The sequence below is a fragment of the Eubalaena glacialis genome, chromosome 3, assembly GCF_028564815.1.
Source record: "Eubalaena glacialis isolate mEubGla1 chromosome 3, mEubGla1.1.hap2.+ XY, whole genome shotgun sequence".
In the NCBI taxonomy this organism is placed as follows: Eukaryota; Metazoa; Chordata; class Mammalia; order Artiodactyla; family Balaenidae; genus Eubalaena; species Eubalaena glacialis.
Genome location: NC_083718.1, coordinates 140065746 through 140092979, shown reverse-complemented (window position 1 = coordinate 140092979; position 27234 = coordinate 140065746). Strand labels below are relative to the sequence as shown.

The window sequence follows — 27234 nt, the reverse complement described above, 5'->3', positions numbered from 1 at the left end:
AATCCTGGCTTTAGCTTTTATTAGTTGGGACAGGTCTAGGATAGGTCTTTAAGTTCTCTGAACTGCAGTTTACCCATCCTGATTGTGTAAAAGCAATGGTAGGTAAAAATTCTGGGGACTTAGCATGAGTCAAAACAGTGGTAACAAACTGTACTAAACTGTACTAGAAGTTACTGTATTCTCCACCACCATACACTTATAGTTTAGAAAAAAAAAAAGCCAAAATTGTGAATCACTATATTGTACACCTGTAACTTATATAATATTGTACATCAACTATACTTCAATTTAAAAAAAGAAAAGCCAATTGCACTTAAGAATATCTTTGATGAAGCAGCAAAAATTATTAACTAAATATTGACCCATGAGGCACATGTCTTTTTTAATATTTTGTATGGCAAAATGGGAAGTATACATAAGCACTCATGCTGACTGGTGAAACACTATGGTTGTCACAAAGAAAAGCATTTTATTACTTGAAAGAATGATTGACAATCAAACTATGGTTAGTTATTCTTGAAAATAAACAAAACGAGCCTGACGCTTGAAGGAAACAGGAGATAATATTAGTTGCCAATAATAAAATTTGAGCTTTCCAGCAAAAATTTAAAATTTGGAAAAATTTTAGCCACCACTATGAGCTTGACAGTTTCCCAATCTTTACGAATGAGATAGATGGTGATATTAATGAATGTGATTTTTCTATATTACATGATTAAATGTGTTCATATCTGGAAGATCTGTGTAACTCAGTGAACCAATGTTTCCTAAATGAACAGGGCATGGTGTTAAAAAATCATACGTGGATAAAAGATCTATTCAACGTGCAAGATAAATCAATCCATTTTAGTATAACAGATTATGAAAAATTCACTGGTATGGTTTCAGATTTCACATCACAACTATTCTTTAAGAAACTACCATTTGTCTGCTGGAGAGGGTGTGGAGAAAAGGGAACCCTCCTGCACTGTTGATGGGAATGTATTGGTGCAGCCGCTATGGAAAACAGTGTGGAGGTTCCTTAAAAAACAAAAAGTAGAGTTTCCATATGATCCAGCAATCCCACTCCTGGGCCTATATCCGGAAAAGATACATGCACCCCAATGTTCATAGCAGCACTGTTTACAATAGCCAAGACATGGAAGCAACCTAAATATCCACTGACAGATGATGGATAAAGATGTGGAATATATGTACAATGGAATATTACTCAGCCATAAAAAAGAATGAAATAATGCCATCTGCAGCAACATGGATGAACCTAGAGATTATCATACTAAGTGAAGTAAGCCAGACAGAGAAAGATAAATATCATATGATGTCACTTATATGTGGAATCTAAAAAAATGATACAAATGAACTTATTTACAGAACAGAAATAGACTCACAAACATAGAAAACAAACTTATGGTTACCAAAAGGGAAGGGGGGGAGGGATAAATTAGGAGTTTGGGATTAACATATACACACTACTGTATATAAAATAAACAACAAGGACTTACTATATAACACAGCATACTATATTCAATATTTTATAATAACCTATAATGGAAAAAACTGAAAAAGAATATATATATAACTGAATCACTTTGCTGTACACCTGCAACATTGTAAATCAACTATACTTCAATTTAAAAATGTCAAAAAAAAAAAAAAAGAAACTACCATTTGTCAAATTTTGGTTTAGTATCAAAGAATACTATCCTAAATTATCTGAGAAGGCTATAAAAATACCCCTCTCTTTTCCAACTATATGAAGCCAGATTTTCTTCATATACTTCAACCAAAACAACATATCTCAAAAGATTGAATGCAGAAACAGGAGAGTCCAGCTGTCTGCTCTTAAGCCAAATGATAGATCAATAACAATAGAAAACAATGCCACTCTTCTCACTATTCGCATGTGTATCAGGGGGTGCAGGGGGGAATATAGTTATTTTTCATGACAATATTTGTTAACAAGTAATGAGATTATCTTTATTTTCAAATAAATTAGTAAACAAATATTTTAAAATTTTCTTTTGGGGGTCCTCAATATTTTAAATGATGTATAGGGGGTTCTGAAACCAAGGGGTTTGAGAACTTCTGTCCTGGAACAAGGACTCTGGAGCCAAAATAATTTTTCAAAGATTTTTTTTTTTTAAAGCATTACTGTTTTTTGGTTTTTTAATTAATCAAAAAATTTTTTGGCTGCATTAGGTTTTCATTGCTGCCCGCGGACTTTCTTGTAGCTGCGTCGAGCGGGGGCTACTCTTCGTTGCGGTGCACGGGCTTCTTCATTGCGGTGGCTTCTCTTGTTGCAGAGCACGGGCTCTAGGCATGTGGACTTCAGTAGTTGTGGCATGTGGACTCAGTAGTTGTGGCACACGGACTCTAGAGCGCAGGCTCAGTAGTCGTGGCACACGGGCTTAGTTGCTCCGCGGCATGTGGGATCTTCCTAGACCAGGGCTCGAAACCGTGTCCCCTGCGTTGGCAGATGGATCCTTAACCACTGCGCCACCAGGGAAGCCCTAAAGATTTTTTTTTAGGGAAGTTTTAGGTTCATAGCAAAATTGAAGGGAATACAGAGGTTTTTTTGTATACACCCTGCCCCTTCACATGCATAATCTCTCCCGTTATCAACATTCCCCACCAGAGTCGTACATCTGTTAAAACTGGTGAAATTACGTTGACACATCATAATCACCCAAAGTTCATAGTTTACATTATAGCTCACTCTTGTGTTGTACATTCCATGGATTTAGACAAATGTATAATGATATGTATCCACCATTATAGTATCAGAGAGAGTATTTTTCACTGCCCTAAAAATCCTCTGTGCTCTGCCCATTCATTCCCCCCCACCCCACCAGTCTCTGGTAACCACTGGTATTTCTCCTGTCTAAAGTTTTACCTTTTCCAGAATGTCCTATTATTGGAATCATGCCATATGTAGCCTTTTAAGATTGGCTTCTTTCACTTAGTAATATGTATTTATGGTTCCTTTATGTGTTTTCATGGCTTGATAGCTCATTTCCTTTTAGCACTGAATAATATTCCACAGTCTAGATGTACTACAGTTTATCCATTTACCTACTGAAGGACAGCTTGTTTGCTTCCAGCTTTTGGCAATTGTGAATAAAGCTGCAAACATCCATGTGCAGGGTTTTGTGTGGACATAAGTTTTCAACTACTTTGGGTAAATACCAAGGAGTGAGATTGCTGGATCATATGGTAAGAGTATTTTTATTTTTGTAAGAAACTGCCAAACTATCTTCCAGAGTAGCTGTAACATTTTGCATTCCCACCAGCAATGAGAGAGAGTTCCTGTTGCTCCATGTCTTCATCAACATTTGGTAATGTCAATGTTCTGGATTTTGATCATTCTAATGGGTGTTTAGTGTAACTCATTGTTTTAATTTGCATTTCCCTGATGACATATGATGTGGAACATCTTTTCATATGCCTATTTGCCATTTTTCTTCTTTGGTGAGGTATCTCTTAAAGTATTGGCCCATTTTTTATTGGGGTTGCTTTCTTATGGTTGAGTTTTAAGAGTTCTTTGTATATTTTGGTACTTTATCAGATGTGTCTTTTGCAAATGTTTTCTCCCAGTCTGTGGCTTGTCTTCTCATTCTGTTGATATTGTCGTTTGCAGAACAGGCATTTTTAATTTTAATGAAGTCCAGTTTATCAATTATTTATTTCATAGATCATGTCTTTGTTGTCATATCTAAAAAGTCATTTCCATACTCAAGATCATCTGGGTTTTCTCCTATGTTATCTTCCAGGAATTTTGTAATTTTGCATCTTATGTTTAGGTCCATGATCCATTTTGAGTTAATTTTTGTGAAGGGTGTAAGGGCTGTGTCTAGATTCATTTTTGCATGTGGATGTACAGGTGTTTCAGCACTATTTGTTGAAAAGACTATCTTTGCTCCTTTGTGGTGACTTTGCTTCTTTGTCAAAGATCAGTTGATTATATATAGGTAGTCAACTGGACTCTATTTCTGGGCTCTCTATTCTCTTTCATGGGTCTATTTGTCTATTCTTTCACCAGTCACACTGTCTTGATTACTGTAGCTTTATAGCAAGTCTTGAAGTTGGGTAGTGTCAGTCCTCCAGCTTTGTTCTTCTCCTTCAGTATTATGTTGGCTATTCTGGGTCTTTTGCCTCTCATATAAACTTTAGAATCAGTTTGTCAATATCCACAAAATAACTTGCTGAGATTTAGATTGAAATCTAAATCAATCTAAATCTGAATCAATAATTGTTTTGTCTCACTTCTACTTACTATGTGATCTTGGATGGCTTTTTTACCATCCCTGTGCCTTAGATATCTCATGTATAAAATGAGGACAATAATAATGGTTTGTAACAACACCTGCCATGGTAATAAGTACCCTTTAGATGTTAGCTATTATCATCATTATATTGTATCATCATCATTGTCATTGTCACCATCATCATTATTACTAGTACCACCACTGGGAGACATAGTTCATTCAGAGACACAGAGCTAGAGGTGGAGTCAGCAGAATTGGAAGTTTTTCTCTCTCCAGCCAGATTATATCCCACCTCCCACTCACTGGTCTGCCATCTCAACATTTGTGGTCCACAAAAGCAGGGAAAGAAGGATGAGAAAGCTTCCACAGCTCAAGCACACATTGTCAGAGGTATTGAATCAAGCCACTGAAAAAAATATTGTTCAAAGACAAAATTCAAGTGAACAAATTTTTTAAATCTTATTGGTTTTATTCAACAATTCATGAATCAGGCAGCATCCCATCTAGCAGATAGAAAGGAGTTCTGAAGAGCTGTACAAAATGAAAGACTTTTATAGGCAGAAAGGGACAGAACATGGTTGTTCCTAGCAAAGAGTAGATTGTTTGTGGCAAGGTCACTTTCTTTTAGGGCACAGCAGGGGTCTATCAGGCAGATCACCTCACTAGTGCTGACTAGGTAATTCCAGATTGATTGGTTTAAGAGTCCATTCCTGGGAAAGGTTGAAAGTGTAATTAAGTTAGGTATTAAGTCTCGGTTTGGTGATGTGGACTTAGCACAAGTGACTCCACTTTGGGCCTTTTTTAACAGTATGAATAGCCAGGTTTAAATGTACAGGCCAAAATGCTTTTTCTGGCATTCAGATTCAGTCAGTACCTGTTGTCTGCTGTTGACTGAAAAAACTGCACAACCTAAAAGCTGACAATTGTTTTATTTGGCAGACTTACTGAAGACTTAAGCCCGGGATACAGCCTCTTAGGTAGCTCTCAGGGACAGTTTCAAAGAGGTATGGGAGGAGCCAGGATATATAGGAGCTTTACCAAAAAAAAAAGAAAAGCCCCAAAAAGCCAAATGAACAACAACAACAACAAAACCAGGTAGTCGGAACATTAAAAGATGACTGCTAATTAAAGAAAAACCAGATATCTCAAGTTAATGAATTTAGTGCTTTTCTGTATGGGAAGATGCAAGAGCCTGGACTTAATGAAATTATTCCTTTGCTATGCAGCTTAACTATCTAGGGCCAGTAATCTCTTTTTTTTCTCCATCCTGAATCCCTTCAGGGTGTACCATTGGGGTGGGGGGTGGGGGTAGAGGGAATGCGGCTATAGTGGCTGATGGCTCAATGGCCGCAACATCTTGTTTACTGATGTGGCAGGCGACATTCTTAGTCCACACTGCCATCCAGTGCTTCTGTAGCTGAGGCCCATATGGAAACTTACACTATTTCAGGAGGTGCAGACCGCACAGGCCCATGATCATGACTCCAAAGCCCAGGGAGGCGAGGTGAATGCCTGACACTTGCAGCTAGGTAGTGGCAAACTGGTATCAGGTCCAGTTTACAGATTTCCTCTGCCCTGGGCTGCTTCGCTGGGATGCTCAGGTGTTCTCTGAAAGAAATGACTAGTCCATAACCTGCAATGGTCACGACAAGTGCTGGGTGTAGAACAGAGAGTGGGTCCCCTCGTGTGGCCCATGAGGCTGCTCCAGGAGGATCCAGATAGTTCTGGGAAGAGAATGGATCACGGCCAGAGGCTTGTTAACAACAAGGCTGATAGCAATGATTCAGACATGCGTTTTTATTTTATTTTATTCCAGTCACAAAATGCTTTCGTGTTGTTTAGGCCAAATGTGTTTCTGATGCTTCCAGTCTTTGCCAGACTGAGGACCAGATCATTTGCTTGTTTTACTTGTTAAGTGAGCAGCTACAGATGGCAAATAAATTGAACATTATTCTTTATCACTAAAAAGTTAGAACCAAGTTCCCTGTGTTTATGGCAAGGTTCCTTTGTTCAGTAGACACAAAGATTTGTTTACATTTCCTTAGTTCTCCCTGGAAACTTACTGCTTGAGCCAGCTATTACACTGATTTCAAGATGCCCTGTAACCCTTGTTTTTGTTTTAGGTAGGTATGATATAGAACTTCACGGACAAATTAACCACTCTCGCCTGCAGTGTGTTAGTTACGTGATCTTGGGCAGGTGGCCTCATCCCTCAGATCTGTTCTGTAAAGTCAGGACTGGACATGGCCAGGAAACCAATCAGTTCGATGGATAATCATTCCCCATTTTTAGACATAAGTTATTTGTGAGAAAAAGAAAAGAAAAAAATAGCTAATATAATAGCAGAAACTTTCACATGCTGTTTGCTCCGTGCCAGACCCTATTCAAGGTACTTTCCATGTATTAATTAATATAATCCTCACAGTAGCCGTATGAGGAAGATACAATTATTGTACTAATTTCACAGGTAACAAAACTTGAGACACAGAGAGGTTAAATAATTTGCCCAAGGTCACACAGCTGCTAAGTAGCAGAACCAGGATGTGAATTCAGACATTCTAGCTTCAGAGTTTGTGAGGGTTGATTTCATCTGGTGGATCAACCCGTACTAATTTGTTTTCAATAAATCTGAGTACGCCTTCAGAGAATAGTTGAAATACTCCACCCAGTTACAGAACTCTCTGTCTCTGGGCTAATTTATGTTCCTAGAAGAAAAAATTTGAAGAACTGTGTGTCTGTGATTGTGGTATCATGCAAAGTAACTGGGGTTTGGAGGCAAAAGAAACAGTTTAAAGTTTCAGCTCATCCTTTTATATTTTATGCTATGAGGGCTTGGCCAAAAAGCTTGCTGGGATTTCAGTAGCAACTTCCTATGGAGGAAGAACCAAAGAAATAAAATAGAATTGACTTTTGTTTTCTTGACTAAAACTCAACAGTCATGTTAACCCCTGAGATGCACACCTAGACACTGTCGTCCTGGCCTCTGGGGAGTGTGGTTGATGTTGGCTGGCTTTGATATTTAAAGAAGGTAGAAATCTGGGAGAGGGAGCCAGGCTATGGGAGTACCTGAGTGATGGCACCTCTTGCCACTGTGGAGACCCCTCTGAAACCGTGCAACTCAGATTGGGACTCAAACCCACACACCATGACTCGAACCCGGCCAAACCCAGGTTGGGACTTGAAACCCACAGTCTTTTAATTGAGATCACACACCTGGTCCCAGGACTTAATGAAGCTCAGGTTCTTGATGTCTTGTCGCAGAAAGACTTCAGTTGAGAGACAAAGTGATAGGTGAGAAGTGGATTTATTTAGAGAGAAACACACTTCACAGACAGAGTGTGGGCCATCTCAGAAGGTGAGAGGCCCCGATACATGGGGTGGTTAGTTTTTATGGGCTGGGTAATTTCATATGCTAATGAGTGGGAGGATTATTCCAACTATTTTCGGGGAAGGGGCAGGGATTTCCAGGATTTGGGCCACCGCCCATTTTTTGGCCTTTTATGGTTAGCCTCAGAACTGTCATGGTGCTGGTGGGTGTGTCATTTAGATGCTAATATATTACAATGAGCGTATAATGAGGCTCACGGTCCACTGGAAGTCGAATCTTCTGCCCTCTTGGACCTAGTTGTTTCTAACCAGTTTTTGTCATGTCCTACGGCTATGTCATTCTTTTAAAGGTTGTGCCCTGCCCCCTTCCCTCCTGTTTCACCTCCAACTCAAAGCTGGACCCATGCTACAGAAAGGACAGGAAACAGGATGTAGCCTCAAGGAGAAGGGCCTATCAGAGGATATCAGGTCACTGAGGTACCTGGCTTCTGGAGGGAAACCATAACACCAGCCAGAACACATAGCTAAAGGTTAGACCCATTAACCAGACAATCCTGGCTGGAGTTAGGGGAAGATCACAGCCCTGTGGGTGTGTGGATGTGTGTAAACCCCAGCTCTTCTTTAAGGAAGAAGTTTGAATTCTATCCCCACTCCTCAGTGTGACTCAGGCTACCAAAGCAATCTGATGGGGTGGAAAGAGCTAGGTTTTGGAGCCAGAGAGAGCTGAACCAGACCTTGGCTGAGCTGTGTGGCCTTGGGCAAGTCACTTAACCTCTCTGATCCTAGGTCTCCTCATTGTTGAGCAGCGATAACAATTCCTCCTCCCTTGTGGGGTTATTGGGCAGGTAAATACTAAAGTAAAGCCCCTGGCATATGGCAGGACTTAGAGTCTATCTGTTCTTACTACTGTACTAACCAGCTTGGCTCAGTTGGACTTTGTTTAGGTGCTTGGCTGAGCCTGAGGACCCAAAGTCGTTAGTGCTAGACGCTTTGGGCACAATGTACAACTTACTGTGTGACCACAGGGCAAGCCAGCTAATCTCTGAGACATCTCCTCTGCAGCTGGGCGTCATGATAATTCCTGTGCCTTTCCTACCTCACGGGGTTATTAGAGGATAACAGCAGACAGAGTAAAAGGCATTACACAGAAGTTGTTATTATTATAAAAATAATAGAACATTGATTAATATTTTTGAGTGCTTACTTTTCGCCATATACTAGTTTAAATGCTTCCCATGCCTTGCCTGATTTAATTTTAATCCTCTCACAGTTTTGTCAGGTAGAGGGGGTGGAGCAGGGATTCACTACTAAGGATCTTGGGGGTACTTTCTGGGATACTGATATGTTCTGTTGTTCTATATCTTGATAGGGGCATTGGTTACATGGGTACATGCATTTGTCAAGACTCGTGGGGCTGTGTAATTAAGACTGATACATTTCATAGAATATAAATTGTATCTCAATTAAAAATTGAATGCATAGAATAATATATTGTAATGTGTTGCAGTTGACATGAGTAACATTATGGAAATAATTTCATTGCCTCACCACTTTGTCTGCCAGCAACCTGGCCTTCATAACCCTTATTATATCATCACTGACAGGAAGATTTTCAGCATCCTTCCCAATCTTGGGCCATGTGGATATAAATATATTGCTCCTACTTTTCCAGTTTTTCATACTTTCTCTCTTATCAAAAGTGGACAAACTGGTAGGATCTTTGCCAGAAGGTTAAGAGGGATGTCATTTTAGGGTGAGGTAAATTTTACTTCTTTTTCTTTTTCACTGTATTGTTTGAGTTTGCAACAAGGAGCATGTATTTTTTTTTTACACTCTGAAACACAAAAGCTCATCTTGTCTTGGCCGAGAAAGTACATTTATCCGTGGGTACCACATAGTCATTTGAAAACTTTGGGTTTTATACCATGGTTCGTAACAAATTTCCTTCCATCAGCAGACTCTGTGGGTGATTGTTTAGTAGTCACACGGTCTCGGTAAAGGGATGATTTCAACCATCCCTTGTCTGTCTCCACCATGCCGCTCCTGTTCAGTCTCTCTGTGGTCTGGGGCACACAGAGTGAGTTTGGGTTGCTTGGAGGTGCTCTCCAGCAGTCTGCCCCTCTCACCTGCCTGCTTCTCCCTGTGCACAGAGTCTTACCTGACCCTCGATGAACCGATGAATAACATCACCACGTCCCTGGGGCAGACGGCAGAACTGCACTGCAAAGTCTCTGGGAATCCGCCTCCCACTATCCGCTGGTTCAAAAATGATGCACCTGTGGTCCAGGAGCCCCGGAGGATCTCCTTTCGGGCAACCAACTATGGCTCTCGGCTACGGATTAGAAACCTTGACACCACAGACACGGGCTACTTCCAGTGCGTGGCGACGAACGGCAAGAAGGTGGTTTCTACCACTGGAGTCTTGTTTGTCAAGTTCGGTAAGCAGCTTCCTACTGGGGATGGCCTTTGGCCCTCAGCCTCCACGGGGGTGAGGAGGTACTGGGTGTGCCCAGCAACACAGAAGCTCGTCCTCTTGTACCCATTTTAGAAGTAAGTAAACCAAGGCCCAGCAGTTAAGTACTATGCTCAGGGTCACCCAGCCAGTAAACTGCAGAGCAGGAGCAGAGTCCAGAGAGGTCTGACCTCAGCCCCAATTCTAAGTCACCACATCCGTGAATTCTTCTCAGCAAGAATGTTCCTTGTCCAGAGAAGTTGGGAAGATTTCCAGCACGCAGGCCCCTTTTCTGTCCAGCTGCCATCGAAGACCCCTGCCTGCTGTTGCCATCAATGTCCTCGCGCTCATTCAGCCTCCCACTGAAACTCGCTGCATCTCGTGAGGATGCCTACTCTGACTCATTTTTTTAGCCCTTGTCTTAGCATTTTTCAGGCTCTGAACCATGGGATATAGACACAGTCTCACTGGTATGTTTTTTCATAGAGGTGGTTGGGGGAGCTGGAGCAAAATAATAAATTCCAGAAAAATAAATATCACCTCGGGGTGGCTGAGAACTTTAGTCTGTAATGGTTTGGCTGTCCTGATGTTCACCCTCCAATAACCCAGACTGACTGTTTCTTTTGTTTTTCTTTCATTTCTTCAGGCCCCCCTCCCACTGCAAGTCCAGGGTCCTCGTAAGTACTTATATCTTCTTTCTTGTCTTTTTTAAGCGCTTCTCCAGAGTTGCTAGGGCAAACGCAACGTTGTCCTCTGCTTGGGTCAAAACACTGTGTTTCCAGATTTCATTCCATTTTGCCCTGCCCTCATTCCATTTTGCTTTTTCTTTGATATGAAGATTCATAGGAGACCAGCACTGGCAGTAATCTCAAGCATGGTAATGTTGATTCTGAGCAATCAAAGCAAAAGATCTACTTACATGTACTATTATTAAATTAAGCTAACATTTAGTTACAATGGGTTTGGTAAAATCAAACAAAAAAAATGAAACAGTGCTGGCTTAGGAACCTATACTCTAGTCTTTGCTTAAAAGGATCTGTTCTCCGTTTCTGCAAATATTTCTGATGCTTTAGTTATTGAACAGGTCATCTGTTGGGTGATCAATTTATTTTTATTCCCTTTAAAAGACTCAGAGGCAGAAGTTCTGACTCACCTAGGAGAAGAAAGCCCGGTGTCTGGATGAGAGTTACATGGAAGTTTGATTCATTTTGAGTCCCTTTTTAATAGAGTCTCAAGATCCAGTTTCTTTAACTGACACTATTGTTGATACATTTTTCCTTTTCTGGCTAAGGGAATCTCTTCTTTCGTTGTAGGAGCATTCACTTGGCATATTTTTCTTTATGTAATAATTTTTATTTGGGGGGGGAGACCCATTTATTAAAACCCTTGCTCTGCAAGAAAATATATTCCATATTTTGTAGATTTCTGAAGTAAAACTTGCCGGGTTCTGCCATGAGAGCATCAAAATCCCTGGCCTTGACTAAACCAATGGCAAATACAACAGCCGCTTAATTTGCTCTAATCCTCTCTGTGCCTCTTAATTACAGTGTGGGATATTTTAATATATTTGTGTGTCCCTGGAGGCCCAGTGGCCCACAATCCCATTAATAAAACAGGTAATGGGTAAAAGTAAACATTGGCTTTCAGCCACACTGTTCTGCTATTTCATCAGCCAATTAAAGGCAACTGTTAACGGGTCTTTAAAATCACCCAAGTGCTAACTGCATTCTACTTGCTCAGGTAGAAAATGCTGATTCATCTTAAAACAGATCAGAAGTGTGGTCACTGTGCCTTGCATTTCTTTCTCTTTTTTTAATAATAAATTTATTTATTTATTTATTTATTTATTTTTGGCTGCGTTGGGTCTTTGTTGCTGTGCGCGGGGTTTCTTTTTAGTTGCGGCGAGCGGGGGCTACTCTTCGTTGCGGTGTACAGTCCTCTAATTACGGTGGCTTCTCTTGTTGCGGAGCACAGGCTCTAGGTTCGCGGGCTTCAGTAGTTGTGGCACGTGGGCTCAGTAGTTGTGGCTCGCGGGCTCTAGAGCGCAAGCTCAGTAGTCGTGGCACAAGGGCCCAGTTGCTCCGCGGCATGTAGGATCTTCCCGGGCCAGGGGTCAAACCCGTGTCCCCTGCACTGGCAAGGCAGATTCTCAACCACTGCTCCACCAGGGAAGCCCTGCCTTGCATTTCTTGAAGTTAATCTTTTTTTTTTTTTTTTTTTGATGAACTCACTTATTGGTTGATATGTGGAATCCTTTTGAAGTCTTATGTAAGCAAAGATGAAAACTTTTGTTACTGGCTGTAAAAATGCTTCCCACGCTGGTACCTTATTTGTTCCTGTTAATCTGAGTTTCAAATGTTGTTGATAATCTGTATCCTAGGTTGATGAATGTGGTTCACTAGTCTGCCTTTGCTATTAAGCACTGGGCTGTTGACTTTCTACCTGTTGTATTTGCATCAGAGTTCCTTTTTTTAGTATCAAAATTATTTTTAAACCCTTTTATGTCCTTACTTGAAGCTTTCATTCTTTCTTTCCTGCTACCTTTCTGAGGAACCCAGTCTATCTTTCATGGTTTTTAATTTCATACAAAGATAGTATTCTGCTTTTGTGAGCTGCTATCTATGGAAAGGGTATTGAAGTTCCTTAAGGATGCTCAGCCGTAGCTAAAAGTATCCTTTGATGTCAGGCACTCTGTTTTATGTTAGCTGTCCATTTATCCATCATGTTAATCGGCAATAGCATGAAATGTACAGTTGCCATGTTTGCTTGGCAGGAGCTGCAAAAAAAATACAATCAAAGTTGGAAATCCCACAGGGCCTTCTGCAGCTCTATCTTTATCCTCAGTTTGGCATTTTGATACCCTTTTCTCGCATTCCCTTAGAAACTGGCGATGTATCCTGCTTTCTTCTCCTTTCTCAGCTGCCACCACTTACCCTATCTCTAAGAGTTCCTTTCTTCCTAAGACTTACTCGCAAATGGAATGCTAGTTCCCTTCTCTATCCTCATAGCCCTCAACAAGCAGCCAAACCTCCCTACAAGGGGACAGGCAGGACGTAACAAAATAATAGCCATGGGGAATATCACCGCATTGAGGCGTGCTCTGAAAGCCTTTTGTCAAACTGCACAGTCCTTTCCCAATGTAGGAGTAAAGTGCAGTTATAAGATTGCTCTGTTTGCTTGAAGGTGGCACCGCAAAAGTTACTGCAAGGAAACCAAATGCAAGTTCATGACGCACCTGACAGTTGGAACAGTGAAATATATTAGGTGTATGAAACCTGGTGAGAGCTGAGTGCCCACTGGGGCCACAGGGCTATATACCCCTGGACTGGGATGGGCTTGTAGGGCCCTGGGGACTATGGCCCAGGAAGGCAAAGCATGTGAGGCACTCGCCACTCCCTCTAGGGAATGCATCAGGTCCTCACATGAAGCTTCCAGGATGGCATTTTAGTTTGTAGTAGGAGTAAGTTAGAGCTGTTGGTTTGGCTTCTGTTCATAGCTGCAGGCTAGCTTTCTTCTGTCATTGCTGGGTCCTGCCCACCTCTAACAATTATCGGACCTGGGACATGAGCACAAGTGGAGGCCCACCTACCACACATCTACATATTTAAATGTTGTAAATCAGGCTAGCAAACTGTTCAGTGAAATATGTTCTGTCCTCCCACATTGACACATATACCTTCATAATGACAAAAGTTAAAAATACATGCAAAATTATGGTTTGTATATGACTGGAAACCAGGTACTATAAAAAATGACTACTTTAATCATTCTTCTTCATGTCTGGATAGTCTGTAAATGGGGCCAGAGATATTACATGTAATTCATAGATTGTTACATATTAGTTCCATTAAAACTTTTTTTATTGCCTTCATTTCAGCAGAATGAATACCTATGTTGTTCTAAACAAGATTTTCACATAGTGTGTGAAAATTCTTTGGACATTCTTTGGCTTGTAGGTGCATCACCCCATTTTCTGCTTTGATACTCGCATGGCATTCTCCCTGTGTGTGTCTCCAAATTTCCTCTTTCCATAAGGACACAAGTCATATTGTATTTGGACCCATCCCAATGACCCCTTTTAAGCATGATTACAGGGGTAACAGATTACCTCTGTAATCAAGTTACCCTGTTTCCAAATAAGATCACATTCTGAGCCATTGGGGATTATGACTTCAACATGTGAATTTAAGGGCACACAATTTGACTCATAACATGTAATATTACAAAATTTTTCTCAGCTATGTGAAACTTGCAAATATACTCTCATTTGTGAGAACTTTCAGAAGCACTGATTGGAATACAAAGCAAAACAGGAAAATGGATGCTCGGTTATACTGGGAATGATAGTTTGTGGTATAAGAATCTACTGCATTCAGACTGGGAAGAAGAATTTGACAAGTTGATTAATTTATCTTTTCTCTTACTGAAGTGCTTTTTTTTTTTTTTCTTGTTTAAGCTACTTTTTTTTTTTAAACATCTTTATTGAAGTATAATTGCTTTACAATGGTGTGTTAGTTTCTGCTTTATAACAAAGTGAATCAGTTATACATATACATATGTTCCCATATCTCTTCCCTCTTGCGTCTTCCTCCCTCCCACCCTCCCTATCCCGTCCCTCTAGGTGGTCACAAAGCACCGAGCTGATCTCCCTGTGCTATGCAGCTGCTTCCCACTAGCTATCTATTTTACGTTTGGTAGTGTATATATGTCCATGCCACTCTCTCACTTTGTCACAGCTTACCCTTCCCCCTTCCCCCTCCCCCCTCCCCATATCCTCAAGTCCATTCTCTAGTAGGTCTGTGTCTTTATTCCCGTCTTGCCCCTAGTTTCTTCATGACCTTTTTTTTTTTCTTAGATTCCATGTATATGTGTTAGCATATGGTATTTGTTTTTCTCTTTCTGACTTACTTCACTCTGTATGACAGACTCTAGGTCCATCCACCTCACTACAAATAACTCAATTTCATTTCTTTTTATGGCTGAGTAATATTCCATTGTATATATGTGCCACATCTTCTTTATCCATTCATCTGTTGATGGACACTTAGGTTGCTTCCATGTCCTGGCTATTGTAAATAGAGCTGCAATGAACATTTTGGTACATGACTCTTTTTGAATTATGGTTTTCTCAGGGTATATGTCCAGTAGTGGGATTGCTGGGTCGTATGGTAGTTCTATTTTTAGTTTTTTAAGGAACCTCCATACTGTTCTCCATAGTGGCTGGATCAATTTACATTCCCACCAACAGTGCAAGAGTGTTCCCTTTTCTCCACACCCTCTCCAGCATTTATTGTTTGTATATTTTTTGATGATGGCCATTTTGACCGGTGTGAGATGATATCTCATTGTAGTTTTGATTTGCATTTCTCTAATGATTAATGATGTTGAGCATTCTTTCATGTGTTTGTTGGCAATCTGTATATCTTCTTTGGAGAAATGTCTATTTAGGTCTTCTGCCCATTTTTGGATTGGGTTGTTTGTTTTTTTGATATTGAGCTGCATGAGCTGCTTGTAAATTTTAGAGATTAATCCTTTGTCAGTTGCTTCATTTGCAAATATTTTCTCCCATTCTGAGGGTTGTCTTTTCGTCTTGTTTATGGTTTCCTTTGCTGTGCAAAAGCTTTTAAGTTTCATTAGGTCCCATTTGTTTATTTTTGTTTTTATTTCCATTTCACTAGGAGCTGGGTCAAAAAGGATCTTGCTGTGACGTATGTCATAGAGTGTTCTGCCTATGTTTTCCTCTAAGAGTTTAATAGTGTCTGGCCTTACATTTAGGTCTTTAATCCATTTTGAGTTTATTTTTGTGTATGGTGTTAGGGAGTGTTCTAATTTCATACTTTTACATGTACCTGTCCAGTTTTCCCAGTACCACTTATTGAAGAGGCTGTCTTTTCTCCACTGTATATTCTTGCCTCCTTTATCAAAGATAAGGTGACCTGAAGTGTTTTTGCCACTGCAATCCTTCCTGCTCTCCAAGCAGTGTCCATCACTTCCACTGGCAGTGGCACAACTCACAAACCTTCACAGTATACAATCATGGTTGTCTTCTGTTTCAAGGACATAGGGTAAGAGATGTTAGAGAAGTGATCCCTCGGACCAGGACAGTGTTAGTCGGTCATGGGAATGGATGTTTAAGGCTTGGATCACTGTGCCAGCACTAAGTGCCAGATCCCAAGAGGCAGAGATGTACTGCCTCTACATACTCTATGTGTACTCTACACTTATTCAATTTATTTTCTATGTACTTTTTGTATGTGGGCCCGGGACAGCGGCCTTCTTGTTTTTCTTTTTTTTTTAATAACAATTTTACTGAGATATAGTTCACATGCCATAAAATTCACGATTTTAAAGTGTAAAATTCAGTGTTTCTAATATATTCACAGTGTGGTGTAACCTTCACTACTATCTTATTTTAGAATATTTTCACCATCTCATAAAGAATCTCCTCCCAGTCCCTGATAACCTCTAGTCTGCTTTCTGTCTCTATGAATTTGCCTGGTCTAGATATTTCATATAAGTAGAATCATACAATATTTGTCCTTTTGTGTCTGGCTTCTTTTATCTAGCATACTGGTTTCAGGGTTCATCCACATTATAGCATGTGTCGGTACTTCATCCTTTTTTATGGCTGAATAATATTCCATTGTATTCCATGTGTTGTTTATCCATTCATCTATTGGTGGACTTTTGGGTTACTGCCACTTTTTGCCTATTCTGAATAATGCTGCAATGTTCATGTACAAGTTTTTGTGGGGTGTGTGTTTTCTGTTCTCTTGAATGTATACCTAGGAATGGAATTCCAGGGGCATATGGTATTTCTATGTTTAACTTTTTGAGGAACTGCAAAACTCTTTTCCAAAGGGCTGTACCATTTTATGTGCCATTTTATACTCCTACAAAGAATGTATGAAGATTCCAATTTCTCCTATTTTCCTTCTATTTATTTTTAATTATTATAACCATCCTAGTGGATGTACAGTTGTGATTTTTTTTCATTGTGATTTTGATTTGCATTTTTCTAATGCCTAATGATGTTGAACATCTTTTCATGTGCTCATTAGCCATTTGTATGTCTTCTTTGGAGAAATGGCTGTTCAAATTCTTTGCTCATTTTTAAATTGGGTTTTTTGCCTTTTTATTCTCGAGTTGTAAGAGTTCTTCACATATTTTGGATACTGTACCCTTATCAGATATATGACTTGCCAGTATTTTCTCCCACTCTATGGGTGTCTTTTCATTTGCTTAATAGTGTTATTTGAAACAAAAAAGTTTTAAATTTTGATGAAGTTCAATTTATTATTATTTTTATTTGGTTGCTTGTGCTTTTGAGAAACCATTGCCTGATACAGGAGCACAAAGATTTATTCCTATCTTTTCTTCTTACTTTTATAGTTTTAGTTCTTACATTGAGGTTTCTGGTTCATTTTGAGTTAAATTTTGTCTATGGTTTGAGGTAGGAATCCAGATTCATTCTTTTGCACATGGAAATCCAGTCTTCTCAACACCATTTGTGGAAAAGACTATTCTTTACCTATTGAATTGTCTTGGCACCCTGTTAAGAACCAATTGACCATAAATGTATGTGTTTATTTCTGGACTCTCAATTCTACTCCATTGATCGATGTCAGTATTCTTTATGCCAGTTCCACACAGTCTTGATTACTGCAGTTTTGTAGTAAGTTTTGAAATCAGGAAATGTGAGTCTTCTCTTTCAGTCAGTGTTCTACTGGAAAAACAGAGCCAGAGATTTATTGCAAGGAGTTGGATTATGTGATTGTGTGGGCTAGCTAGACAAGTCAGAAATCCGTAGGGTAGGGTGTCAGGAGGAGCAGGCTAGACTCTCCTCGCCAGGTACTCATGCTGCAGTCCATAGATATAATTTCCTCTTCATCAAGGAAGCCTTACTTCTGTGCTAAAGGCTTTTCACCTGATTGGCTCGAGCTCACTCATTTATGGAGGATGATTTCCTACAGTTAGTCAGCTGACTGTAGATGTTAATCACATCTACAAAGTACCTTCACAGCAACACCTAGACTAGTGTTTGAACACCTGGGAACTATACCTTGCCAAGCTGACACATAAAACTGACCATCACATCCTCCAAAATTGTTCTTCTTTTTGAAGATTTTTTTCCCCTATTCTGAGTTCCCTTGCATTTCCATATGAATTTTAGGGACAGCTTGTTAATTTCTGCCTAGAGGCCAGCTGGGTTTTTGATACAGATAGCATTGACTCTATAGATCAATTCGGAGAGTATTGTCATCTAAACAATATTGAATCTTCCAGTGCATGAACATGAGGTGTCTTTCTATTTAATTTCTTTCAATAATGTTTTGTAGATTTCAGTGTACAAGTTTTACTCTTTTATGTTAAATTTATTCCTAAATATTTTATTATTTTTCTTGCTATTGTATATGGAATTGTTTTCTTAATTTAGTTTTCAGATTATTCGTTGCTACTCTGTAAAGATACAACTGATTTTTGTAAGTCGATTTTATATCTTATACCCTTACTAAACTCATTTATTAGCTCTGTGTGTGTGTGTGTGTGTGTGTGTGTAGCTTCCTTAGTATTTTCTATCATACGATCATGTCATCTGCAAATAGAAACTGTTTTAGTTCTTTCTTTTCAATCTAGATGGCTTTTATTTCTTTTTCTTGTCTAATTGCTGTGACTAGAGCCTCCTGTACAATGTTAAATAGAATTCGTGAGAACAGACATTGTCTTTTCCCTGATCTTAAGGGAAAATCTTTCATGATGCTAGCAGTGGGTTTTTTGTAGATACCTTTTATCAGGCTGAGGAAGTTCTGTCCTTTTCCTATTTTGTTGAGTATTTTTTATTATGAAAGGGTGTTGGATTTTGTCAAATGCTTTTTCTGTGTCTATTGAGATGATCACAATTTTTTGGTCCTTTATTATATATTAGTGTGGTATACTACATTGATTAATTTTTAATGTTAAACCAAGCTTACATTCCTGGAATAATTTCCAGTTAGTCATGATGTATAATTCCTTTTTATATGTTGCTGGATTCGGTTTGCTAGTAATTTTTTTGAGAATTTTTGCATCTATGTTTATAAAAGGTATTGGTCTGTAGTTTCCTTTTTGTATCATGTCTTTGTCTAATTGTGATGTCAGGATAATACTAACCTCTTAGAATGAGAAGTATTCTCTTCTATTTTTGAGGAAGAGTTTGTGAAAATTCTTCCTTAAATGTTTGGTTAAAATTCACCAGTAAAGCCATTTGGGCCAGAACTTTTCTTTGTGGGAAGTTTCAAAATTACTGATTCGACTTCTTTACTTGTTATAGGTCTATTCAGGTTTTCTGTTTCTTTATGAGTCCGTTTTAGTGGTGTGTGTCTTTCTAGGAATTTGTCCATTTCATCTAGATTATCTAAGTTGTTGGTATGTAGTTGTTTATAGTTTCTCTTATGTTTTTTAAAATTTCTGTAATATCAGTTGTGATTTAGCTCCTTTCATACCTAATTTTAGTAACTTGTATTTTCTTTTTCTTTTTTTTCTTGGTGAAACTAGCTAGTCTAGCTAAAGGTTGGTCAATTTTATCAATCTTTTCAAAGAACTACCTTTTGTTGAAAACTGGGCATTTAAATAATGTAATGTGGCAACTCTAGAAATCAGATCACTTCCCTTCTGATGTTGCTCTGTGTTGTTGTCGTTCCTGTTTGTTTAGTGACTTTCCTGGAATAATTCTGACTAGTCTATATTCCCCCATCATGTGTGGCTACTGGAGTCTCTGCTCAGGTAGCTCAGTGATCAGCTAACAATTGGACAGAGATTTCTTTAAACCAATGTCTCCCATCCTTTGCCGAGGGGCTCCATGTGTGTTTTGGGGGATTACCTTTAGCACTCCAGCAGTTTATCATTCTGCCTTTGCTTTCATTTCCTGCTTGAGCATGGCCTCAAAGTTAGCCAGGGCTTTCTCAGGTCTTTCCTGGGCATGCACACGACCCCTCACATGAGTGCATCCTTCTACATCCCCAGGAGTATGTCAGAGGTTTTCAAAGCCTGCCTATAAACATCTCATTCCTTAGATCATCCTCCCTTTGAGCTTTTGAGCTTTTTGGCCAGGCTCTTCTTTTCCCCAGCTGGTATTGTTACCCCAGACAACTATGAGTTTTTTTCAACAAGTGTCCTGGAGCTAGGGCTTTTCCCACCGAGAAGCTCTGAGTCCAGTCAAAAGAAATAATCAAGCCCTGTGAATGGGGCTTTTCCAGAATGCTGCTGGACAGGGCAAGTCATGCCGGTTCTCTGGAGATGTGGCTTTTGAGGCGCTCCAACCCGTCTGCCTCCTCCAGTGACTGCTAGGCTGCTGGCCTTCACAGCTGCTGTTGGGGGGAAGCTGCTGCTTTTCAAGGCTACTGCAAAACTCAGAAGAGGGAGATGAGAATAGGGCAAGTTAAAATTCCATAGGACTCTGATCTTACCAAATTTAAGTGTTTTTTCTTGAATAAATGCTCCTCAGAGTATTACAAGCCTTTGGCTAATTTCCAGAGTTATGAAAATGTTGATTTTCACAATTTTTTTTGCCAGTATTGATGCTTTTATGGAGGAACAGATTTTTGGAGGTCCTTACTTTGTCATTCCATATTTCCTGCCTTCACCTGGGCATCTTATTGATATCACGGACAATACAGGGTGGGTGCTGTCTTAGGAGGCCAGTAAGGCCCCAGGGTATTGTTCCATATGATGACAGCTTCCCTTTGTTGAATTTCTTCCCCCAATAAGGCAACAGATGGGATTTTTTTACACACATCACCTCTCTGCTCCAAAACAGCTCTCCAGGGAAGATGTTTGATCCCCATATTATTGAAAAGGCTCACACAAGTTAAATGGCTTTAATTGGACCTAGTTCATATTCGACTTCTTCAGTTTTAATCTTCTGGGATCATTAAATTTATTAGTTGACCCCAGTGAGGTACCTGGGGAGCACCAATACTATATCACTCATGTTTGCCTGAGGTCTCCTGGTATGTATCTTGGGCTTTCTAACAGGCAAACAGATCCAGTACAGCAAACACTAAGCATCAGTTCAGTCCAACAAATAGTTATCAGTCACCTACAAAATGCCAGGCTCTTGTCCAAGCTCTCTGGAAACTACAAAGACCAAGCTTTTCCCTCCAACTGCTTACCCAGTGTGCTGGGGCCTTCCGCTGCCTCAGCAAGCGCTTCTGACCCCTCCACCCCCTCTTCTCCATCTCCCCTGCCACCCTCCTCTCGGCCACTCTCATATCCCGTTTGAAATTCGCGCTAAGGCCGCTTAACCTTCTTCCACCCTTGTCTCCTACAGGCGATTTCTCATCACAGAAACCAGAGTGAGCTTTTAAAAATAACTTCTGCCCTGTTAGGCCGCTCACCCCCCAGGACTTCCCATTTGGATTGATTCCCAACTTCTTGTCCTGATGTGTAAGGCTCCCTGCCTCCCTCTGTGGCCTCCCACCTCTGACATTCAACTCCAGCCACGCTGGCCGTGGTTCTTTCTGTTCCTTGGACTCTCCAGGCTTGTTCTGCAGGCCCTAGGATTTCTGTGTTACCCCTTCTCTCTGCCTGGAAGGCTTTGTCCCAAGATCTTGGCATGACTCACTCCTTCTTGTCATTCAGTGCTCATCTAAAATGTCACCTCCTCAGAAATGACCCCTGAATCTAAAGTAGCCCCAGGCACTTTCTATCATATAACCCTGCTTCATTTATATTAGAGTTTTTATCACTACCTAACATTTTCTTTTTTTATTTATTTGTTTGTCTGCAAACTAAGCTTCATGAGGTCAGGGCACTGGCTGCTTCATATACCAGTCTATCCCAGTCCTAGAACATAGCCAGCATTCAGTAAATAGTCACACACACACACAAAAAGGAGGTGGGGGGAGAAAAACAACATGTAAGCATCCTTTTCTACAAGATGGCGATAACAGTACCTATCCTATAGGATTGTCATTGGCAGTAATGAGACTATGACTGTGGAGTACTTAACACCTAGTAGAACTCAATAAGTATTCCTCCAATGAGTGAGATAATATTTGTTGACTGACTACACTGTTCCACTATCTTCTGACACATGAAAAATCCCAGCATGGGGCCTGGTAGATAATTAAAGTGCAATGAATTTAAGTTGTATTTCTTTTCTTTAATCCTGTCAGGTCTCCTGCAGAATCAGTCTGTAGAAAGATCGTGGTTTTAAAAAAGTATCTCATAGGGTTGTTGTAAAGGTTAAATAATAAGATGATACGTGTAAAGTAGGTAGCACTGTACCTGGCGCATATTGGAAGCTTCATAATATTGACTGATGTCACCATCATCATCACTGCTATTTTAGCAAAGAGGCTATGCCTTCTTTCCAGCTAGAGTCCTTCTGGACGGTATATCCTGCTGTGAACACCAGCCAGGGACCTTGAAGCCTTTATTCCCTTTCCTCTCGTTGGCCTTTGGCTTAAGTCCCTTTGTGCAGAAAGACAGAGTGACCAGCTTTTGATGAATTTTTTCCTTCTCTTATCTCAGCCACAGTGAAGAAGTGTAGCTGGGTGCCGGGTTAGCCCACGAAGTGATAATGTAATTTTCAATTCAAGATAAACTTAAGGCCAACTTTCAACACAGCTACTCAGGCAGTTCAAGGGTGGAGACGCCCTGCAGAGGGGAGACAGGGAAGTCCCTCAGCAGCTGGCCCAGGACACAGGGGGCCACGGCTCCAAATGAAGTAGCTAACCTCCATCTCTTCATCAAATGCTTGAGACTCAGTGCTCTGCAGAGAAGGGGCAGAGGGAGGGAATGTGGAGAGATTAGATAAGAAGGATTTCCCAATCCCACTGGGGGATGGATCCAAAAGTACAGAAGGTTGAGAAGCCAAGCTCTTATATCCCAATCCACCCCCATCACTCAACAATTCCCACTGTATGACTAAGGTGTGGAAAGCTTCCAATTAGAACGATACTTGTGAATATTGGCAAAGTGTATGTGTGTGTGCAGGGCACATTTAAAGGGAGAAGAGGGAAGATAAGTCCTTGCTTTCTAGGAGCACATGCTCTGAAATGAGCTTCTCAGTCTACGTGTTAGTCATAAATGTATCCCCACACCTAACACAGCACCTAGCACATAGTAGGTGCTCAACAAATGTGTATTAAATTGAATATCTAAGAGTCTCTGTCCTGAAATATTTTTTCCACATATGACAAGGCTTTATTAATTTGCTTGACACATTTTTATCTAGTTCCTTCTATGTTCCAGTCTTCTGATTCTTAGAAGCTGTTTTTAAGTCATACAAGTGGATGCCAGGCAACAAAACCAATCTAAAAGTCCTCATTCAACATGATTTATACTTTCCTGTATTTATGAGCTCTAATATCAGCTTCTGCTATAAGTTACAGAGCCAGTACTTTTCCCAAGAAATAGTAAACATCTCTACCCCAGTTCTGGCTGTGGGTGAACAGGAAGCCCCAGAGGAATCAGAGTGTGGTTTCGAGCACTGCTTCTTAAATTAATGTGATGCACATGTAAGTCACCTGGGGTCTTGTTAAAATGCAGATTCCAAAGGTGTAGGTCTGGGGTGGGGCCTGAGGTTCTGCATTGCTAGCAGGCTCCTAGCAGGTACAGGTTCTCGTGCCACTGGTCCACAAACTTTGAGAAGCAAGGGTCTAGAGAAAAGGCAGCCGTCTGGATTCTAGTCCTTTCTGTGTCATTCACTAACCAGTGAGCCTAGACAGAATGCTTACCTCCTTTGGGCCTCAGTTTCTTTATTGGCAAACTGAAGAACCTGAGTTCAATGTGATCCAAGAGTTCTTCTAACTCTTAATTTTATGGCTCATTGACTCAATTTGATGTTTCCTTTATTATAGTAAGATCTCTTCGAGTTCTGAATTTCATGCAGTTTGCTCTTGCGTTCTCTTTCTCTGCTTTGAGGTGTTAATTGTCCTCTTTTTATCTGTCATGTACATCCATCCTGCCCATTCCAAGCATGATGGTGTATAGTTAGATCAATCAGTGAGAATGATTTTGCAGAGAACTTCCACATAGGAACCCTCACCATCACCACCACCAGATTCTGCAGTGGTGTGATATTGTGCCCTTCTGGGAGAAGAGGAAATAACTATTCGTTCTGCTGGTCAGTAGCAGGCTCTGCTCGCCTCGGTTAAATAGAGCAGCATTTTCCTGCCATATTTCTTCACTAGGCTCCTGCCTTGAGGGCTGAGTTCCTCTGCTTAAAGTTAAGCAAGGGGATCACAGCAGGAAACAGTGTGATGTAGTATTGGAGACAGCCCTCTGGTGTCTTCACGTGGGCATTTTTAAAGCACTGATCAGATGACCTTGTTGCCTGACTGGCAGGCCCTGAAGGCTCATAGGAAAATAAGGACACTGGTTTGCATGTGTGACTTGTGAATACAGGGTCATTACTGATTCACATACTCATAGAGCTCTACAAGAGAAACAACCGAATCTTAACGACAAACACAATAAATGAAATGTGATGAATAATCTTGACTCTGCTAAAGGTTGATGATGCTACTCAAAGATCACCAAAAGATAGAAGTTGCAGCCATGCCTAGACTGGCAGGACAAAGGGTAGAGGCAGTTTTACTGGAGCCCGGGAATAGGGTCATCTGTGAAGGTCGGGATATTGGCAAGCCTGTCCCGTGGGCACCGGGGTTCCCCCTGATCTCCCAGGGCAGAAAGAAGGGGGAAGGCAACTTGGCTTCTCCCTTCCTCCCCACTTCCAAATGCCAGCCAGTGCTTCCCATTAGGGGAACTCTACAAGAAGCCAGCTGACACAGGAAGCCTGAGAATTGCAGCCTGCAGAGGTCGCCTCCCTTGTGCATGCTGAGCTGAGCAGGGGAAGGGCAAGGAATGAATCTGAGGGCACATAGCACCAACATTAATACCCCAGATTGATTTCCATGCCACTAGAAAGCTGGTGTGGAGGCAGGCTAGGAGGCAACCGTGAGTCAAAGATAGCATATTCAAAGTTGCTGTCCCTGCCTGATCTACGGGTGGAACCATCCAGTGGACAGTTTGGGTTGTGGAACTGGGACCTGGGATAGAAATCAGGACTGAAGGGGTAGGCATGGTAGTCATTTTGCCTAAGTTGATGGGCAAAGCTTTGCAGGGGGTGAAATTCCCAAGAGAGATTGTAAAAAGGAACAAGAATAAGAAGACCCCTTACATTTGTATGACTGTAATTTTCAGAACCTTTTTTCCTATGTCTTTTGACCTTACAGCCATCCGATAGCTTTGACAGCATAGCCTGGTGCTCTACTTTCCTGCCTAGAAATATAGACAAATTGATAAATGATCATGTCTGTGCTTTTTCTTATCATAGTAAGTTCTTTTAAATTGTGTAGAGAGGTGCTCAGAGTCTAGACCTCAATGTTTATGAACTCTTGGAGGCTAAAAACAAAGACAGAAAACTTCTAGAAATTTGCTTCTTGGGACTCTACAGACAGAATTTGCTAATAACTGGGGTAAACACGTACTGAGTGCTATTCTGTTGAAGAAACTATTGCTCTGACTGAACTTTCTCTGAACTTACAACATCCTTCTCATGATTTACTGACTTCTGAACATTGACACTTCAGTCTCTGAAGAGGGTATAAAGAATTTTTTTCAGTTAAACAAAAACAAAACAAAACAAAAACAACAACAGCAAAAAAAAGAGTGCTATTCTGTGCCAGGCATCTTTCTAAAACCTTGCATGAGGATGCGCTCATCAAATCCTTTGGTGTAGGCATTATTAGTTCCCCATTATACAGATTAAGTAACTCACTGTGTCTTAGTCAGTCCAGGCTGATGTAACAAAGTACCATAGACCGGGTGGTCTTTAAGCAACAGAAATCTATTTCTTACAGCTCTGGAGGCTGGAAGTCCGAGATCTATTGATAGTTGCTAACATGGTCGGGTTCCGGTGAGAGCTCCTTTGCAGGTTGAAGACTGCCGTCTTCTCGTTGTATCCTCCTATGGTGGAAAGAGAGCAAGAGAGCTCTCTGGGGTCCCTTTTGTAAGGGCACTAATTCTATTCATGAGTGCTTCACTCTCATGGCTTAATTACCTCCCCAAAGTCTTACCTTCTAATAACATCCCTTTGGAGGTTAGATTCCAACACATGAATTTTGCCAGGACTCAAACATTTAGGCAATGCACTCACTCAAGGAGACACAGCTAGCAAAGGATGAAGCCTCACTCTGAGCCCAGGCAAGTGGACCCCAGGGCTCAGGCTTTAGCCAGTCAGCTATATGCCTCCTCTGTGGGGAGACAATCAGTTGATGAACTCTTACATGAATCACACATTAGCTACCTGACGTGTCTGACCGCTAAAAGGACTCCCGGCACTCAGTTTACCCTCATGAAACAGTCTTATTACAGGCAAGGGATACAGCACAGCAACAGCAGGACGTGGATATGCAATGCAGGGGGTCCAGAGATCTCAGGTGTAAGTTTTGTCTTACAACTGGTTGCACAGGACACCCTTTGTCTCAAGGTCTCAAACCTCTACTGGCCTGCATGTGAAGCACCTGGGTACCAAGAAGCCCAAAGTCAGCTCATCGTGGAGGTCCTTTCTTAGTGAGCTGGTCACATAGGCACATTCCAGCCACGTGACACAACACAACCGATGAAACTCCAAGACCCCACTGAAACCAGGTGCAAATCATAAATCCAATTATTTTTACTAAATGATGCTGACAGGCCAATATACCCTGCCCTAAGTTGAACTCATGGTTACAGAACATCATTTATCTTTAGTAAATACATTCCATAGTGATTGCCAGTGGTTGATAGCATTAGAAGATTAGCCGGGATCAATTCAGACCAGCTGAGATTAACCCACGCTCTTCAACCCTCTTGGCTTTGCTTAGTGCATAAGTCAGGAACCTACTCCTACAACTTGGACAATGGTGAAGTAACCTAAATGTGAATGCTTGCCATTGGGATGGGAATTATTCTATAGAGAATGGAAAAGCCATCATTGGTCAGTTCTTACAAACATCTGCTACTTCAGCAGATGGCCTAGTATTTCTGTAGCCAACTTCTAATGTCCCTACCCTTTGCTAAGTATTCCAAGACTGTACCAGGTAGCCGTTCTATGTGCTTGCATGAAACCCTAGCTTTGTCTCAAGGCCATTAGAATATAATATGATGAGTGCTGTGATATTTATCTGTGTCTCTAGAGCAATGCTGCCCATCAGAAACATA

The 27234-nt window shown here is 40.8% G+C and overlaps 1 protein-coding gene across 1 annotated transcript in view; it reads left to right on the top strand.

Annotated features, from left to right (window-relative positions):
- Positions 1–27234, top strand: part of ROR1 (receptor tyrosine kinase like orphan receptor 1) — a 392893-nt gene that overhangs the window by 262250 nt on the left and 103409 nt on the right. Inside the window, exons 3-4 of the mRNA XM_061183952.1 lie at positions 9743–10030; positions 10691–10721. Of these exons, the coding sequence (XP_061039935.1) occupies positions 9743–10030; positions 10691–10721 (319 nt within the window). The remainder of the gene's footprint in view (positions 1–9742; positions 10031–10690; positions 10722–27234) is intronic.